This window comes from Mesoplodon bidens (assembly GCF_964165515.1).
Source record: "Mesoplodon bidens genome assembly, chromosome: 4".
Classification (NCBI taxonomy): domain Eukaryota; kingdom Metazoa; phylum Chordata; class Mammalia; order Artiodactyla; family Ziphiidae; genus Mesoplodon; species Mesoplodon bidens.
In genome coordinates, this window is record NC_138160.1 from 148,169,430 (window position 1) to 148,188,668 (window position 19,239).

Here is a 19,239-nt window from a genome sequence, read left to right on the forward strand (position 1 = left end):
TGTGTCTTGCCTCCCCAGACTGTCCAGACCCTCCCGTGTGGAGCGGGCTGTTGCGTGATGCCCACCAGGCAAGTGGCATGCCAGGCTGTCTGGGACAGGCCAGCATGCAATTTACCCGGGAAACTTTCCAGTCTTCCCTGCCTCCAGCTCCTGGGGGCCCCCCGCAGGGACACTCCCCCTTCCAGCCCGTGGGGACATCAGGGGCATGCGCCTACCCCTCTCGGTGCCTGGTGGACAGTCACCTCAAATGCCACATCATCTGTGACACCAGCCACGAGCACCCCGGGGAGGGCCTGACCCCAAGCCGGGCAGAGCTGTGCTGGCTCACCTGCTCCAAGACACAGTCCCGAAGAGGAACCCTCCAGCAACCTACGGCCCGTGATGGGGGCCTGAGGCACTGCTGCCTGGCAATCTGCCACCAGCCCCCCCAGCCCCGCCCAGCCCCTCCTTTACACCTGGGGGGCAGCTGCTAGGTGCAAACGTGTGAGCAGCTGAAGCTGCAAATTAGGAAAATGAAACCAGCCGTGGAAAAGAAAAAGGAGCACCATAAAACATGGGAGTGGGGAACGTTCAAACGCTCACGGAGTGATATTCCGCGACTGACGGGCCCCAGGCAGTGTAAAGGGTACGGTTCTGAGACACACCCACCATGGTGCCCAGATACATTTTTTTTGTTCCACGCCAGCCTGCAGGTGGGGCATCCCCACCGCAGGCACGTCCAGCATCTGGCTGCAAACAGCAGGCCATCCCCTTTCCCAACCGAGCAGAGAACACCTCTGTTACGGACTCAGTGTCTGCGTCCCCACAAGTTCATGCTGAAGCCCAGCCCTCAGTGGGCTGGTTGGGAGGTGACTGGGTCATGAGGGTGGGGCCCTGGCTAAGGATCAGTGACCTTAGAGGCCAGAGGGCTCACTGGCTCTCTCTTCCCCCTGAGGACATAGTGACAGAAGGTCACATGCAAACCGGCAGGTGGGCCCTCGCCAGCACCAGGCCACACCAGCACCCTGATCTCCCAGCCTCCAGCACCGAGGAATAAAGCCCGTTGTTTCAAGCTGCCCACCTGTGGATTCTGTTTCAGCAGCTGGATGGACTGGGACAGCCTCTCTTCAGTTTCTGGGAGAAGAGGGACTTCTCACAGCACTCCCAGAATGCACATTTTTAGAAAACACCCTCCCTGCCCACAAGGCACATGGATCGGATTCTGAAAGCACGGGGCCTGGCCAGCATAGGCACCAAGCAGGACTGACCTTCGGAGCCCTCAGCTTCCCGGCCCTGCGGCAGCGGCTGGGATTCCTCCTCCTCCTCCTCGGGGTCGGCCTCTGGTGTGGCCTCCTCCTTCATGCCGCCACCGGCCTCCTCCAGGAGGGCCGTCCCAGCTGCCCCCTCGCCAGGAGACTTGGGGTCGTCCGGCTTGGGCTTCTTGGGCTGGCTCCGCTTCCGGTGAGACCTGGAGAGGGAGGCTCATCAGACGGGAGGCGAAACAACGGAGGGGAGAAGCCCTGGGCTGTGCGCCCTGTCCAGCAGACAGAGCCCCCCAGGAGGCCCAGGGAAGCGGGGGCCCTGGGTGGGGTTGGCTCCTGGGGGCAGGGGCGGTGGAGGGAGAGAGGCCTGGGGGAGGGGAGGGGACGGCAAGGGGGTGTCAAGCGCGTGCCGATGGCAGCTGGAGATGGGATGGCGGGACGGACGGGCTCCAGGAGCCTCTGTGTGGTGGGGCGGGAGACACGGGGAGCGTGGGCTCAGATGGAAACAGCAGCTCGTGGAAAATGCCTGCGCGACAGACAAAAGGTGCACTTACGACAGCCCCGGCCTCCTGGTCTGCTCTTTCTTCCTCTCTAGACTTGGTTTCCTCTCCTCCTCAGTCTTTTTCCAGTGTCTGTTTTCTTTCAGACTAATTTGTCTAGAACGTAAACGTCAGGGGGTTTTTCTCTAGGACTTGTGTTAACTCCCTAGACACTTCGCCACAGGGCCTCGCGGGGCCCCGGGCTCTCCCTGCGTCCTCTCCACCTGCAGGAGCTCCGAGCCCAGAGCCCAGAGCCCGCAGTGGCCCCTTCTCTAAGCTGCGCCCCGGCCCCCCTCACCTCCTGCCCACGCCAGCCTCCAGGGCGGGGCCCCGGGCTCAGGGGCTGCGACAGTCCCCGGACGGGATGGAGGGCGGCCCTCAGGCCCCAAGTGAGAATCCCCGCTGAAGCTGAGCTGTGGCTTCTTAGTGAAAACGAGGGGGAATTGGGGTTAAAAAGGAAGAAAGGAAAGCGACAAAGGGAGGGGGGCTGCAGGTTAGTGGCCAGGGCACCCCTGCCGGGTCCTGTGGGGACGTCCTTGCCGGTTCCTGGAAACTTTCCAGGGAGGGGACAGTGCAGCTTTGAGACCTCAGGAGGTATGTGACTGGCCCGGGAGCTGATGCACGGGCCAGGGCGGTGAAGAGGCTCAGCCTTGGGCAGGGGACACCAGGACAACCACAGGCTCCGGGTCTCACAGCCGAGGGATTGTTTTGGAGAGAGTTGTTGGCGCTGGCCGTGGCTTCCCTCCCCCAGGGAGCTCTCCATGTGGCCCCAGTGGGGTCAGACACCAAGACCTTATAAGGAGACCCTACAGGGTCCCTGGCAGCCGCACCTCCAAGGACCAAGCACTCACCAAGGGGAAGCAGGGCTGTCTGACTGGGGACGGGTGGGCAGGGAGGCCCCGAGGGCTCCAGATGCCAGGACCCCCATCTCCTCCCAGGGGCGTCTGCAGCAGGACGCTGGGGCCTCACGGCTTCCTTGCTGCCTCCCTGCCCGATGCTGCTGGCCCCGGGGGTGCCTCCTTCTAACTGTCCCCTGACGCTAACCGCTAACCACTGCCTGTCCCTTCCTGCTCAGCTGCCTAACTCGAGGGCCCCTGGCTCTGTGCCCTGAGCCCAGGCAATGCCTGGCACATGACAATCCCTACTTGATGTCTGCAGCATGAACCACCCTGATGACCAAAGGTGGAAAGCAGGGAGCATTCCGGGGAGGGCACGTCATGGGCAGAGGCATGGCATCACACACAGCATGGCGTGCAAGGGCGCACTGCGAGGGGGAGGGGTGCAGGAGGACAGGCGGGCGGGGACAGGGCGGGGGAGTCGGCAACAGATGGGATGGGGGCGGGAGGGGGCACGAAAGACTCAGGCCTCCCCGGGTACACTCTCCACACCGAGTGAGTTTGGGAAATGCCGGGTGCAGCCCCAACGCGGACACAGGCGGGAAGCTCCGGACTTTTCCCCAGCTGTCATCCGGAGGCTTCTCTTGGGGTCTGGGAATGCTGCAGGGCTGGGTGCCCACAAGCAAACCCCCATGCTGGCCCCAGCACCCAGCAGAGGGGCACCCTCCTACCGCCAACTCACCTGGCCTCGGTTTCCTGTAGCGGCCTCGGTTTCCTGTAGCTGCCCCGCTCTTCACCCCCTCTCCAGCCCTCCCCCACCCCCACCAACCCGGAACTGGGTTCTGCCCCTACCCGCCTCAGGGTCCCCAGAGAGCCCAGGCCTTCCTCGGCCTCCGACACACCAGTGGGCTCAGAGCTCTGCCCCCAGAACCAAACCCCCAGCAGCCACCGGGCTGCACTAACGCAGGGACCCACCCCCACCCCCGAATGGGTGGAACTAGGGGCAGAGACGTAGGCGAAGGGACAGGCCCTACTGCAGAGGGGAAAGCGAGGTGAACGTTGGCATGCAAAGGAGAATCTGTTTTGTGAGAACGTAAGCTGGGAAATAACACCGGGGGAATCTGGGGTTGACTTGCTGACAGCTGTGGGGAGCTGTGCGCACACCCTAATCGCAGTCTGGCTGTAACAGCATCCCCTGGGCCCACTTCCCAGATGCGATGCCTTCCCCTCTTTTAGCCATTTCTTCTTGTAGTGACTTGCATGTGTCTCCTCACGCTGCTGCTGGTTTTTGCTTCTGGCTTCTCTGCTGAGTTGTCAGCACAGACACTTAGACTGTGGCCATCCTGCCCACCTCAACCCCTCCTGGCTTCTCTGCCATTTTGGTTGTGGTGAGATTCTATATCACATTTTTCTGATCCTGTAAATATAGTTCATCCGTGCGCAACAGAGCTGCTCACACTGCATTCTTTGCTCGCTCCTTCTGGAGTCAGTAACTGGCCCCCTCTCTTAGACGCTTAGCTTTCCTGGTTATCTCCAAGATCTTGGTGTGGCCTCCTAGGCAGGGGTCACATGCTCCTCAATGACACCCTGAGGCCCTCCTCTTATCTTGAGACTGCCTTGGACTCTCCTGAGTTGGATCTGGTTTCCTTGATCCCATGTCTTCCTTGGTTGATGCCCTTGTTTAGCTGGAACACATCCTCCAGCAGCTTTCTCAGAAAGGAGGGGGAACCTGGGACTTTGCTTGTCCAGAAAGATCTTTATTCCCTTCCCATACGAAGTTGGTAATTTGGCTGGGTATTTCTGGGCTGAAATGATTGCTCTCCTGACCTTTAAGACCCTTGTCCTTTGTCTATTAGCTTGTAGCATCATGATCGCCAAGTCCAGTGCTGTTTGGGCCCTGCTGACCTGTTTGTTCCAGAGGCTTTGCAATCTTCTGTTTAACCTGAGTTGTGAAAAGTCTGCATTCTAGATTTCCTCAAGCTGGCTCCCAACCCACCTCTTACATTTCTTTGCTCTCTTTAAAATTTTTTTTTTTAAGTTGCGTTGGGTCTTCATTGCTGTGCATGGGCTCCCTCTAGTTGCAGCGAGTGGGGGCCACTCCTCGCCACAGTGCGCGGGCCTCTCACCGCGGCAGCCCCCCCTCGTTGTGGAGCACAGGCTCCAGGCGTGTGGACCTCAGCACTTGTGGCTTGCAGGCTCCAGGGAACAGGCTCAGTAGTTGTAGCACACAACAAGGCACAGCCTCAGCAGTTGTGGCTCAGCTGTTCCGTGGCATGTGGGATCCTCCCGGACCAGGGAACGAACCCGTGCCCCCTGCATTGGTAGGCAGACTCCGAACCACTGCATCACCAGCGAAGTCCTTTGCTCTCTTTTAAATGTCCAAGAGCCATCTCTTTGCTAAAAGCCTTTTTGTTTATACAGCAGGTTCTTCCATAAATGCCAAGTCACCTGCCCTCTCACAGAAGTTAGTTTTCTTCTGCTCACTGCAAGGCCTCTCCTGTGGGGTCCCGCTTTTCTTTTATTTGTTTGAGACTCTTTCACATTGAGTTTCCTCAGGGGTTTAGGGACCCCTGGCTGTGATGTACAAGGGACTAACATGTTCGCTGGTAGCTGTGTGTGAGCAGGGCTCCTAGAAGGGGAGTGGGCAGGTGGGAGCCCTGTCACTTCACGGGGGACCCCCGATATCACATGTGTGGCTTTGTTCCATTGGGCCACTCTGATCCGGCCTGCGGTTGGGGATGTGAGGCTGGCAGGTCCGATCTCCCCAGCAGTAGGGCCAGCGCCTTCTGCTGGGGGATGGGGTGGAGGAGGAGGCCCTGAGCTCAGCGATGCCTCCAGCACACCGCGGTCCCCGCTGATGCAGGCGCCCGTGCCTGAGTCCCAGGCCTTGTGGCGTGAACCAGCCCGCTCCCTGTCTGCAGGTCCATGGACTCGAGTTTTCTCTGTGCTGTAAAGTCAGGTGTCACTTGCCCCTCTTTTCCTTCCTTCGGAGTCTGCCGATGCTGCTCGTCCCCTCTCCTCTTCCCTGCCCCTCCTTTACAGTCGTTTTCATGGCGTTTCAGAGCAGGGTGGACACAAACGTGCACTTTACCTGCCAGGCTTAACGGGATGTCACTTGGCGAAGATGACAAGAAACGAGTATTGGTACTGAGTCCAAATCCCTACATTGATATTTCCAAGATGGGAGCAGGTGTCCTTGAACCTCAGGTGGCAGGAAGGCAGGGTGAGGGGGCTCACTGAGGGGCCCAGGGCACACAACCCCTTGGGCATCCCAAGGCGGGGCTGTTGCCCAGAACTCTGACTCCCTGGGGGGGACTTGGGGCTTCCTGGCCAGGAGTCGCAGCCCCTTCCTCCAGCGTTCCCTGACCCATGGCGAGTAGGTGTGGCGTTTGGTGGGTTTTCTGGTGAAGTCACAGGGACAACAAGCTCCTGGGGCCGCAGGGGCTGGCAGGCCCCATAGTCATGGCCCCTTCTGAGCAGACAGGAGCTACACTGGGGGAAAGGGCTCAGGAGCGCGGCAGGGTCAGGGTGGCTGGAAGGAGTGGGTTGGAGGTGCAGTCGTGTACAGCCTGGCCAGGGCATCAGGCACAGGGGGAGAGGGGAGACCAGACTGGCTCCTCGCAGGTCTGGGGGCAGCAGAGGGGGTAGGGATGTGCTCCCTGGCTCCTTGTTTCCACGGTGACCGAGGATGGGAGGTGGAGAGGTGGTGGGCGGGAGCTGCTGGGCTGGGCGAGCAGGGCTAGCGGGCTCTAGCCTCCTGCGTGGGAAGCTGGAGGTCCCGCCAGGGGGAGCAGCAGAAGCTGGGGAGGGATGGGGCGCCGTGGGTCCGGAGAGGAGCACGCTTCCCCTCCCCCACTTCCCTCTAAGCCCGGCTGCTCAGATGCTCTGCACAGGGTGCGTGTGAGTGTCCAGCAGAGCGCACACCTGCTGGAACACGTGGGCAACGCGGAGCATTCCTTGAAGCTCTCCTTGAAAATAATCAGGAGCCGAGAAGAAAGCACATCCTGCATATGGAGGAAGGCTGCACATGGCGGAAGGCTGCTCAGGCAGGCAGGAGCAGGGGAGGGGAGCAAGGTGAAGACGCCAGCTGGGCAGGGGTCCCGCCTGGCGGCGATGGCGAGGGGGCCACGCGGCACGGACAAGAAGGTCACAGGTTACGGGCCCTGTTTGGCACGAGGCGGGGTCAGTTCACCTGACAAGACCTAGGCGTGGAAGGTAAATCCACGGGAGGGCGTCCTTTTCTCCCAAAGGAGCCAACACCTGCCTCTGCTCTGAGGTGACATCTGGGGCGGGGTGCAGGGGGCCGTCAGGAAGGCTGGGCCCTCGAGGGGCGGGGGCCTGGCTGAGCCTGTCTGAGTGAGGACCAAGGAACAGATGCAGCATCCCAGAGGAGAAGGCAAGGCTGCACAGGGAAGGGGGCGCGGGAGGGTGCCCACAGCAGGCAGACGAGGAGCCCACCCCAATGCCAAGCCCTCGGGAAGGGACACTGGGAGATGTCTGGGGACATCTGTGGTCGTCTCACTGGGGGGCTGCTCCTGGCATCAAGTGGGCGGGGGTGGGGATGCTGCTCAACCCCCCACGGTGCCTGGGACAGCCACCCACAGAGGATGTCAGCAGTGCCGAGGGGAGACCCTGGTCTAGGGACAGAGCCAGATTTGCCCCCATCCCCTATCTGGCAGGAGTCAAGGATGCTACTAGGCTGGTGCCACCCCTCCCCCCAAACCAACTCTCCAACAAGGGAGGCTCAGGGGAGCTGGCAGCCCTGGAGACAAGGCACAGCTGGGCGAGGACAGGTTGGCCATGTGGCCAGGAGAGAAAGTCACAAGGGACTCCTGAGGGCCACTGCCACTGGCGGTGGGTGGGGCGGGGGCAGCGGCTTCCAGCTTGGCATTGGGCCTCCAAATGTGAGTCCCCAGTCAGCCTCTTAAGAGAAAGCCCCCCACAACCAATGACTTTTTTAAAAAGTGGGGGAAGCAGCCTTATTTTACATACTAAGGCTTTAAAGAAAATTGCATCCTTGGGAACACGACTTAATTTGTTATTCAGTCCCAGGTCGGCACACAGGGAGGGGAGGTGGGAGAGAGGGACGTTCCAGAAAGGACGCCTGCCTGTGCAACATGATGAGGGGACAGGGAGGGGGTATGGGGCTCTTTGTGCACAGAAGGTTCCGGCCAAGACCCGGCGGCCGGGTCCCCGTCCTCTGCGCAGGCTCCTCTGATAGCCTCTAATCCCATTCCATCCTGGAATGAGGCCCCAGTCCTTGGCTGTCACTCTGTTGACCAATTAGTCTGAGCCATCACCAGTCAACCATTATGCAAATGCAGGATCACTCCGCTCCCTCCCTCTGGAAAGAGCGGGAAAGAGCGGGAGCTGCAGCGGATCAGCCTCACCAAGAAGGTGCTTTTCGTGAGGAACACACAGGAGAGCGCGGAAAGTCAAAAGGAGAGACGACAAAAGAAATCAGAAAAGAGAGACACCTTCACGCGGGCTGTCAGGAGCAGATGGGAAAGCACCCAGGAGCTGAGAGAACATTCTCAGAGAGGGGCCTCGGGTGGGGAAAACACAAGGATGAGGGCGCGCAGAAAGGAGAACAGGCCCAGCGGGGAGAAGGTTCTGGGCTGGGCGTGACCTCTTGGCCAGGATGATTTCTCCCAGTTTCTGCAGAGCGCTGGGGTGCCACCAAGGATGCACTGCCCAAGGAACACACTGGCCAAGGCCCCACCCCTCAGGGACCAGGTTCTGGGGGAGGCGCCGCCCTTGACCAATGGGGACAAGACCCGCCAGCAGTGACCAAGGGCTACAGATGGAAACCTCACCCGAGGCTCAGATCCGACTGCAGCCTGTTTGTGCTGCCTACAAGCTAAGCAGGATGTTTACGTTTTTAAATGGTTCAAAAGTTAAAAGAATAATAACATTTTGTGGCATGTGAAAGTGATATGAAATTCCCACTCCAGTGTCCATAGATAAAGTTCTATTGAGACTCGCCATGCTCATTGTTTATGGAATGTCTTACTGTCCAGGGCGACTGCCGTGGAGCCAAGTGCTCAAGGAAGAGCCTGCTGAGCCCTTGAAGCCCTAACACCAACACGAGGATGCTCTGGGCCGCCCCGCCCGCTCCAGCCATACCCCAGGCCCAGCGAGGACCTGCCGACCGTTCCTTGGGCACCAAGAAGGAATCTGTTTGAAACCTGTCCACAGACAGCTCAGGCCCTGAGAGCCTGGACGTTTCCCAGAGAAAGAGCATGATGGAGTCGGACGCTTCCGAGGCCGCATGGCACTGCCCCTCACTCCCCAGCTCCGCCACCCACATCCCGGTGGCCTCGGCGCAGATGCCCAGAGGGGGCGGCCACTCTGCCCTCTCCTTCCCCGCCGGACACCAGGCAGCGGCCGGGCAGGGACCACGCTGGGTGGAAGGGGGGCCAGAAGGGGGGCCTCTGAGATGGAATGGGGTGGCAGAGGGCGTCCGGGGGAGAGGTCTCTGTAGTCACCTCCGTGTCAGCGGATTCAAGCAACACGTTATCCGAGGCACCAGAACAAGCATCTACAGACGCAAAGGGGCAGGGGCGTGGCTCTCATGGAGGGAGCTCGGGGCCTGTGCCCCACGGCTCCTGCCATAGCTCAGAGTCAAGAAGGGCCACGCGGCCCCGACACAGAAACGGGGCTCTCACACTGGGGATGGCGCAATAGTGAGCCGGAAGCCTGAGAGGGACGGTGTGTGGGGTCCTGAGAGGGCAGAAAGGGCCCACCTCCCAGGAGCTGGTAGACAAGGAGTGGGTGGGAGCCTGAGTCCCCTGACAACACAGGCAGCGACGGCAGTGGGTCCCAACAGCCCGCGGAGGAAGTCAGGCCCAAGAAACACTCTGCCTCTGAAAGAGGGAGAAGTGGAGGAGGGAGAGGATGGGGAGGGGGAGGGAGAGGAGAGGGGAGAGGGTGGGGGGACAGCCTGCAGCCCGGCCAGCGGGGAGCCGTGGGCCGGGCTCGCTGGGTGGCTCACCTGCGGAGGAGCTTGGCCTTGAGCGAGGCCCGGGAGGCGCTCCAGGTGCTCAGCTCGGGGCTGCTCAGGGCCGTGGGCCGTGTGTGGTCCAGCACCGTGAGGTCCTTGCCCTGCTTCCACATCTCGTAGCGCTCCGGCTGCAGGATGCGCACAAAGACGTCCATGGAGATCTTGACCATGTCCTTCCGGCATGTGCACTGCGTGCGGGCAGGAGAAAGACCACTGAGCCCGCGGGCCAGTCACCCCACACCACGCAGGGCGCCTCGAGCCTACCCCATCCTCCCTAGAAATTCTCTCACGAGACAGGAAAGGGGGTCTTCTCATCCCGATGCGGGGGAAGGTGAGGCTGCTGCATCCCCCCAGTGGGAGCCTCTGGCCTCCCCAACGGAGTCGCAGTCCCCCACCTGACCGTGGTCCACCACGGTGCCCCCAGCCGCTCAGGAGCCGAGGCCACATGCTCTGAGCTTCGACCGCCTCTGGTCAGTTCAAACCAAAATCTCCCTCCTGTCAGTTATGCATACCCCCGACCAGGTAAAATGCACGTGGAATGTCTTCTAACAGCGGTAATTCCAAAGGTTAGTTAGGAAGAGGGGAAAAGCTGTCAGTCCCCAAAGAGCAAACAAGGAAACAAATGTGATCTGAAGAAGGTGCTCCCCCGCCCCGTGTCCCTGCCTTGGGCTTTGGGAGAGGAGGCTGGGGACCCAGGAGACCCAGCACCTGGCCCCAGGGCAGCCAGAACTCGCCTCAAGCCAATGCTGGCCTGGCTAGTAGAGTCCCTTGTGCCTGGGACCTTCAAGCGTGGGACAAACAAGCGTAATGAGGACGGGCTGAAATGGGGTCCTTCCTCCCCCTCCTCTGCTGTCTAGACCCTGAAGACGTCTCCACACGCAAACCCCACGTTCCGGGAGCCTGTCCCTCTATGCCACAGGGTCACGGTGGCCCCCAGGACTGGGCCCCGTGCAGAAGGCGCTGCAGCCGTCCCAGAGGAGTTGGGGGCCGGAGAAGCCAGGCAAGGGCTGCAGAAGCCAGGCTCGGGACGGCAAGCCCTCGGTCAAGGGGAAGAAATCAGACAGCCCTGGTGTCCTAGTTACCTGCGGGCTAAGGCCAAGAGCGAGAGGGAAGGAGAGACCGAGGGGACCACTGGTCTAGGGCAGGGCTGGCGAGCTGCCTACAAAGGACGAAGCAGGATAGATGCTTCCAGCTGTGCGGGTCACTGATCTCTGTTAACAATCTCTCAGCTCTGTCGTCACTTGGGAGCAGCAAGACGGACTCGTAAACAAATGGGTGTAGACGAGTGCAGATAAAACTTTATTTACAAAAAAGGCAGAGGGCCGGATGCGGCACAGGCTGAGGTTTGCCGGCTCTTGGTCTAGACTCTAGAGGACAAAGCAGCACCTGGCGGTGGGCAGCCACCTTCTGGGAGATGAGCTTCCCCAGGGATGGCTCCACGAGGGATCTCGGGGTGGGCCTGACCCTGGGGGGCCGAGCACGCCTCCCTCTGAAGGGGCACTGTCCTTGCCTCCTTAGGGGGACGAACCTGTCCTGAGCATTGCAACAGGAGGCCGCGGGGCAGTCACCCCTCAGAGACACCCGCACTGCAGCCCTTGCAGCTCTGACTCTAAACACCCCCCTGTCAGATAAACAGGCTTATCCCTTTTTAAGCTGTTCCCCAAACCACAGCTTAAAAAGTGTCTCTGGATTTTTTTTTTCCAGGCTGCGTGTGTGTGTATGCGCGTGTGTGTGTGTGCGCGCATGCGTGTGTATGTATTTAGAATTGCGCATGCGTTCATTTTTCATCCCATGCAATTTCAAAGGACATTATGAACGTGTCTCCGTTTTAAATGCACATCTCGCCTCTGTTTACAACCACCTGTCACTGCCACTTTCTCAAAGGAAATGAAGGAAGCGGAAGGAAAAGACTTAATCGAATGCAGCGATTATGTATCTTGCCCCCACGAGCCCCTCCTGACTTCCCTCAATTGGCTCAGAAACAGCGAGATATTTATGACCCGGAGCCTGAGGCTGCTGGGGGCGGGTCCCATGGCATCTCCTGCAGCCCCAGCGCCCCCATCCTGCCCGCTCCCAGGCCACATCCGGGAGCTCCGCTTGGGGACAGCAGTAGCCTGACCACACCAAGTGGGAGGGAATATTTATGACCCAGCGACTCCCCACAAACTCAATTCAGTTAATGAGAAACTGCACAGCAGAGAAAGGCTGGCAGTGTAATTTGGCTGTGGATGGCGAGAGCACAGATGGCGCCTGGGTTCCAGATTCCTGGCTGGCCGCAGCCTCCCCAGCGTCGACACCAACAGCAGCTTAAGGGATTTGTATCAAGCGGCCTTGCAATTGCTTTTCCTTAAGTAATTAAAAAAAGCACCTGTGTGTACCGTGGAGGGGATGGAGGGGACCCGGAGCACATTGCCTGTGTCCCGGAGCCCGGCCCGCGCCCCTCGCCCAGCCAGGGCACAGGGCTGGGAACACCCACCCTCACGTCTCCGTGGGGTTCTGGTTGTGGTGGGGTTTGTTGCTGGTGGGGACCAAGGTGTGGGGGGCATGGGCACCAGGGAGGAAACGGTGGGAAGAAGGCAAGGCCCCTTGGGTCGTGGGGGACAGGAGGGACAGCCCCCGTTTCAGGACACAGCAACAGTCACCTCCGTGGGCTAAGCAGCTGAGCACCACAGCCCCATCGCCTTGTTTCAGCTCACAGTTGGGCAAAAGAATTTGCTAAGACCAGCGAAAAGATCCGGCTATTTAAAAGCAACTTCCAGGGGCTGAGCACGCCAGACCGTCCCCACGGACCCTGCACCACTGTCTTCTGATCTGTGGCCCCTGCCCAGCAGAACTGCCCGCGCCGCTGTTTCACTTCGGGCCTGCGAGTAGGCACGGGGGCTCTGAGCTGCAGGGCCGTCCTGGAAATGGGGCTCAGGGAGGGCGGGAGGCCGGAGGCTTGGGGCACAACCCTCAGGGCAGCGCCCAGGGAGGGACTGCGTCCTCCCCTCCAGCCCGGCGGGCTCCCAGACCTTCCTGAGGACCTGCTGGAGTCACTGCGGCTGTGTCTGCTGCTTGCTCTCCAGCTCCTGAGCTCAGCAGCCCCATCAGCCGGAGACCAGCCGCAGTGGGCTCTCCCCGGGACCCGGCCTGGCCATTAGTTCTGATGGGGAAACCGGGCTCGAAGGGGAGGGAGGAGGCCTGAGGGCCCCCTGCATCCTGAGCGCACCCCGGGGCCCTCTGTACCTTCAAGACTCAGCCACCAGAACGGCGTGGGGCAGGGCTCGCGCTCCACGAGCAACTAGGTAATGAGGACGCTGAGCATCCTGCTCAAATCAGCCAAGGCGGGGTGGCTGGTGATCCCATTAGTGCCGAGGGAACATCTGGGGACAGAAGGAGTAAAGGAAGAGGCGGGGGGCTGGGGGGCAGACATGCACTGCGCATGGCCTGGGTCCCAGCACCAGCCTCTATGGATGCGAGACAGGCTGCGCTCTCTGTGGGTCCCCACCCTGGGCCTGCCCGCCTGGCTGGGGGTCGGCCTCCCGCCCACAGGGCTCTTGGCCCCCATTGGCTCAGCCCCACCCCCAGATTCTGGGCCTGGAACTGTGGTCTCCCCAGGTGATGCAAGCAGAGGGAGGTGGCACCCCGACACTCAGAGTAGAACTGGCTCTCTGACACAGCCTCTCATCAAGGCGGGGCCTGACAGCCCCGAAAAGTGCACCTCAAAAAGCCCCTAACAGGGCCCCCGGTGGAGCTGCTGGCGCCAAGTTAATTAACGAGGGAGGAACGAGCTGTTTAAAGTGACAGCGGAGAGGAGACACGAGCTCCGCCCCCGCCCCCCCCAAGAAGAGGGGGGACAGGATGCCCCCCAGAAGGAGACACCAGTTGCCTGCCGAGCAAAAGGCTGGCAAGGAGGGCAAGGGTGCAGCCCTGACAAGCCACGGGCAAGCCAGCGAGGCCCTTTCCTCCCCTCCCAGGGATCCCACCCAAGGATGTGAGAAATCCAGACAAAGACCGTCTCTGCTTCATCACAGAGAGAAAAACGTGCGCATGCGCACACGCATGCACAGGCCTCAGGAAAACTCTAACCACAGGTCAACCTCTGTGGACCCCCTGGGTAGGTGACAAGAGCCACCCCACGGCCCTGTGCGGGGCTGGTGAACCTTGGTCCTAAGCACCAATTCAACTACAGAAACGGTCTTACAATGGATCTGTTTTCAGAAGAAATACAAAACTCACAGTCAAGAATACATTAAAGCCTCAACTGCGACCAAAAACCTTTAGGGAAAGTCAAGGTTATTCATCAAAACCAACCACGGGGGCTTTCCGGGTGGCGCAGTGGTTGAGAGTCCGCCTGCCGATGCAGGGGACACGGGTTCGTGCCCCGGTCCGGGAGGATCCTGCGTGCCGCAGAGCGGCTGCGCCCGTGAGCCATGGCCTCTGGGCTTGCGCGTCCGGAGCCTGTGCTCCGCAACACGAGAGGCCACAGCAGTGAGAGGCCTGCGTACCGCAAAAAAAACCCCAAAACAACCACGGTTCTTTCAATGGGGGGAGGGGGGTGTCAAACAGTTTTGTAGTATTTGTTTTTCTAAATCTCTTTACTGAGCAAGTATATCATTTAAGTTGGTTGGGGGTGGGCAGACTGTGAAATCTGGCCCACCACCTGTTTTTGTAAATAAAGTTTTATTGGCACACAGCCCAGCACACGGCCCTGCCCACGGCCACACTGGTGCTCCTACAGCAGAGCTGAGCAATTACACAGCAACTGGATGGCCCCCAAATCCACAAATATCCACTATCTTGTCCTTTACAGAGTTTGCCAAACCTTGATTAAGTCACAGAATAATTTTCACAAGGTATCTTGAAGCCCTGACCCCCCCAGTGTGTCTGTATCTGCAGAGAAGGAATTAGGTGATGAAGGTTAAATGAGGTCATAGGGTGGAGCCCTAATCCTAGAGGACTAGTGTCCTTTTCAGAAGAGTAACAGAGACAGATCTGACCCCTGCCCCCGCTGCCCCCATGTGAGGACACAGCAGGAAGCTGGCGGTCCACATACCAGGACTAGAGTCCTCATGGGAAGCTGACCCCAGAGGCACCCTGATCTCATGCTCCCAGCCTCCAGAAGTGTGAGGAATAAATGCCTGTTGTTTAAGCCGCCCAGTCCCTGGTACCGTATTTCTGCAGCCTGAGCCGACAGAAGACAGGTGTCAGCCTAGAAACTTACTGCAGTCCCGCTTTTTACTGAGCGTAGCAAGCTGCACATCCCCACCACCTGCTGCCAGAATCTGACTCTCACCAGGTGCCAGGAAGCACCCAGAACCTGGCACACAGAGGCCTGGCCTCGGGCTCCACCTCCTCAAGGCTGCACCTGCTTTCACAGCTGCAGCCCAAGCCGACCACTCTCGGGGGAACGTGCCCCCCACCAGAGCCCCTGGGGACCTGAGCAGTGGGCCTAGGCCAGCTATGAACACCCCCAGCCGGGCCAGGCCCGGACCCCACTTCAAAAGAGACTCGGAGGCCCAACAAAGGGACCAGCCCCATGCTGTCTGGGGTCGCCAAGTCTCCTTCCTACAGAGGTACCAGCTTCTAAACCCGAGCCACGGATCTCACACGTTGTGCCGGGGACGGCCATAGGTTTTCTGGTTTGTTTTGTTCTGTTTTGGCCATGCCGCAGCATGTGAGATCTTAGTTCCCTGACCAGGGATCGAACCCGTGCCCCCTGCAGTGGAAGCATGGAGTCTTAAACACTGGACTGCCAGGGAAGTCCCGGTTTTCCGTTTTAATGAACTCAGGCGCTCATAAATGGAGGAACGTGGTAATGAAGTTCCCTGAAATGACACCTAAGGAATGAAGGGGTCAGATCCTTGGTCACCTCGCCAGGGCCTATGGCAGGAGATGCAAAAGGGCCAGGCTTGGGGGTGACTTTCTCTTCTATTTTTTGTGGTGGTAGGTGTGCAGGTGGGCCCTTTTTCTTACTGAACCCATCCCAATACGCTACACCTACCTGCAGTCACATGCTGTACGCAGCTCAGAGACACGTCTAAGATGTGGCCCAAGTTCCAGGTAGGATGGATATAAGACTTCCTAGAGCTTCCAAACAGCCTGGCCCGCAGTGGAAGCATACTTTAAGGGCTTCAATTTCCCAAGGTTTTAGTTGTTTAAAAAGAAAGGCACTGATCTTAGATTAGATCCAGCAACTGAAGCCATAAAATCCCAGAGCAAAATGGTTTCTCACTTTTAGCTCACAGAGTCTGTCTTCCACGGCTGAACCATTACATGCTCCGAGCTAATCAGGCTGAAGGGCTGTGGCCTCACGGCCCAGCGCCTGGCCCGGCCCTGCAGCAGCTGACAGTGAGATGGGGAGAAATAAACACACGCGAGGGGGCAGGAACATGGGGGCAGAGAAGGGCCACGCCCACCCGAGGTCCGCCCGAGCCTTCCTCTTGGCTGCCAGGAACAAGCACCTACTGTGTGCTCTTCAGGTCCTGCCCCTCCAGCTCCAGGCGCTCTTTACCCAGCTAAGGCCCTGGGTGGGGGGACCCTCCTCCCGCCTCCTCACACCCCAGTAACTGACCCTCATGGACTCGCCAGGGTCCCCAAGGACCCCGGTGTGCACATGGCTGTCCTACTGCAGTTCTGCACGAGGAGGGGGTGCAGAGAGGGAAGGGGGGAGAATACGGGGGGTGGTGGGGGAGAGAACAGACAGAGGGGGGTGGGAAGGAGGGGGCAGGGAGGGGTCAGGGGCAGCAGGAGCCTCACAGGGCAGCACCCCGGCCGCTGGGGCCTGGGCCATTACCCAGGGAGCCTCCTGTGACATAAATGCCAGCCTATATGAGGCCCCACCCATGGCTTCATCCCATCACAGTCCCATACAGAAGGCTGAAGGTCCTGACAGCACCGGCCAGGGGCTCAATAAGACGCACACTTGTCACTTCCAAATGACGAATGGCGAGAGTTACAACCGTGGAGCTCAGGGACTCTGGGCCTAATCTGAGCACCCAGCCGGGAGCCGGGAGCCGGGAGCCGGGAGGCTGTCGCCCGTGTTAGAAGACTGACACATCAAACCGGCGACATTCATGCCTGGGTCTCCCAGGACCCAATTCTAAGTTTGAAGAAAATGAGAAAACAGGGTAGGGCGGAGGTTTGTCGCTGGTTATCAAAGCAGGGGCCCCACGCAAAGACAACAGAGGTTTTTTCTCACCAAAGCATGAAAAAATAGAAATTAGAATGTCGCGGGGCTCAGGGCGGGTGGCCCCTGGGCCCAGGAGCGCTCGGCTCGAGCTGGGGGGCCCCCGGCAACCAGTGGACGGGCACTGGGTGCCCCACACCAAGGGTATGGGGCAGTGGCACCTCTCAGGGACTCCCGAATCCTCTGGGGAAGGAGCCTCGCAGCCTCTGAGCCCCCGGGCCCATTCCTCTGTTCCCCTCACCCACTCCCACTCATCCCCGGCCTTGATCCTTGGTGACATCCACCTCCACCTGCTGACCCTTCCAGGGGCCCACGGAGGCCCTCACCCTTGAGCCACCCCGCACCCATGGCTGCAGGGCGGGAGGACGGCACCGTGGGGACAGGCAAGCACCACGGGCCAGCTGTTCGGGATCTAAATGGGGCTGCACACAGCTGCCACCTCCTCTTCTCCTGAAACCACAGCTCAGGGACTTGTAAGAAAGCCACATCATCAAGCACAGGCAGAGGGAAAGGAGACAAAGAAATGCTCCCAGGCTGGACAGGGTGAGCGGCCAGCAAGGGGTGGGATGCAGGCGCAGGGGAGCTGGACCAGCAGAGAAACTGGCCACCACAGCCAACGCACACCCGGGTCCTCTGAAAATGGGGGGTTGGGGGCACTAAACTACGGAGGTCGGGGCGAGGGCCATGGGAGGATGCTAACCCCTGCTCCCCTACCCACCTTGCCCACATGGGGATGCCAGGCAGGGGGAGGATGTGGGCGCCACCCCCGGAACCAGGGGGAAGGGGTCACGTCCATACGGAACCTGGTGGCACAGGCTCCGGCCGCCCTCTGCACCCCCTTCCACATCCTCCCCGGAGGCAGGAGGCCGGGAAGCCCTTCCCTGCACAACCTGGCCAGTCCAAGGGGAGGGACCCAAAGATGCTGATATTGGGAGACCCCAGCCTCCCCTGGTCACCCCACAGCATAGCCTCAAGCGAAAAAGACCTGCCCTGTGTCCAGAGCTGCCACCAGCTTCAGAGTCCCAACCCACCATCACCCCCACCAAGTGTCACAGTCCCCACTCACAATCATTACTGCCAAGCTCCATGGCCCCCACTCATAATTATTAGTGTCAAGCATCTACTGTGGTCTGTGGAGACTGAAACAAATGGAAAATACAATGGGAAAGAAAAGACAAAGAAGCCAATTTCCAGAAGAGTTTAAAATACTCATTGATATCCTCAGAAATAAAAGACACGGCCTCGGGACTTCCCTGGCGGTCCAGTGGTTAAGACTCTGCACATCCACTGCAGGGGGTGTGGATTTGATCCCTGGCCAGGAACTAAGATCCCACATGCCGCACAGTGGGGGCCGAATAAATTAATTTTTGAAAAAAAGTTTAAAAAAAAAGACATGGCCTCATGAAACAAGAACAGAGCCTACAAAACGGAATATACAGAAGACAAAAAAGGGCAGACATTAAAAACACCCAGCAAAAAAAAGCACTGATAGAAAGTCAAGGAATTCCCTCAGGAAACAGATAAAAAAGACAAGACAGGGAATTCCCTGATGGTCCAGCGGTTAGAACTTGGCGCTTCCATTGCCGGGGGCCCGGGGTTCAATTCCTGGTCAGGGAACTAAGATCCTGTGGCAAAACAAAACAAAACAAAAAAAAACAAGACAAAGCAGAAAAGAGGGAGGAAAAGATAAAGAAAGGGGATCATGGGATCTGAAAATCCACCTAAATGACAGGAGTTTGAAACAGAAGAGAGACTGGAAAGAAAGCCACCTATGAAGTAATTTAGGAAAATTTCCCAGAATCACTAGTTTCCAGGCCGAAAGGGCCCAAGGAATGTCAGGTGGCTAAAATCAGGCTCACACCAAGTACATAATAAAGAAACTTCAGAACACAAAGAGAGGATCTGAGGAGCTTCTTGAAGGGAGAAAGGCACATCACCTGCCCAGGGTCGGGAATCGGAAAACCAGCTGGCTTTCTGCCATAGCAGGGAATGAAGACCACAGGCGGGCCAGGCCCTCGAAGTTCTGAGGGAAAACCATCACCCAAGGAGATGTCGATACCCAGCCAAACTGTCAGCCCCTGTCCGCAGCAGAGATTTCTGGGAGAGCACCTCAAATTCCATGGTCAGCCTTTCCATTGAGGTGTTTTTCTCTTTTTCTGTTCCCTATTTTCAGACGTGGAAAGTCTCAGAAAATGTCATTGCCCTGCTCTTTTCTTGGAAGTCCCCAGAGGATGTGTCCCTCCAACACAAGGTCAGAGCAGGGCCTTTAAAGAGAAAGGGAGCGAATGCTCTATCACCCCACCATCCTCTTTGCTTCCCAGGAAGCGCCCAGATGCTGATGGCGCTGGAGTTGGTCCCACTGGATCCAGGGGCCCCTCTGCAAGCATTCTGCTACCTGTAAAGAAACTATCAACCCATTGGCTCAGGTATGAGCCCTGCGTCTTCCCTGGGA

The 19,239-nt window shown here is 59.1% G+C and overlaps 1 protein-coding gene across 1 annotated transcript in view; it reads right to left on the reverse strand.

The window, feature by feature from the left end:
- The window catches only part of KDM4B (lysine demethylase 4B), a 140,365-nt gene that overhangs the window by 22,245 nt on the left and 98,881 nt on the right, over nucleotides 1–19,239 (reverse strand). Inside the window, 3 exon segments of the mRNA XM_081233490.1 lie at nucleotides 1,248–1,447; nucleotides 1,796–1,897; nucleotides 9,611–9,807. Coding sequence (XP_081089616.1) covers nucleotides 1,248–1,447; nucleotides 1,796–1,897; nucleotides 9,611–9,807 — 499 coding nt within the window.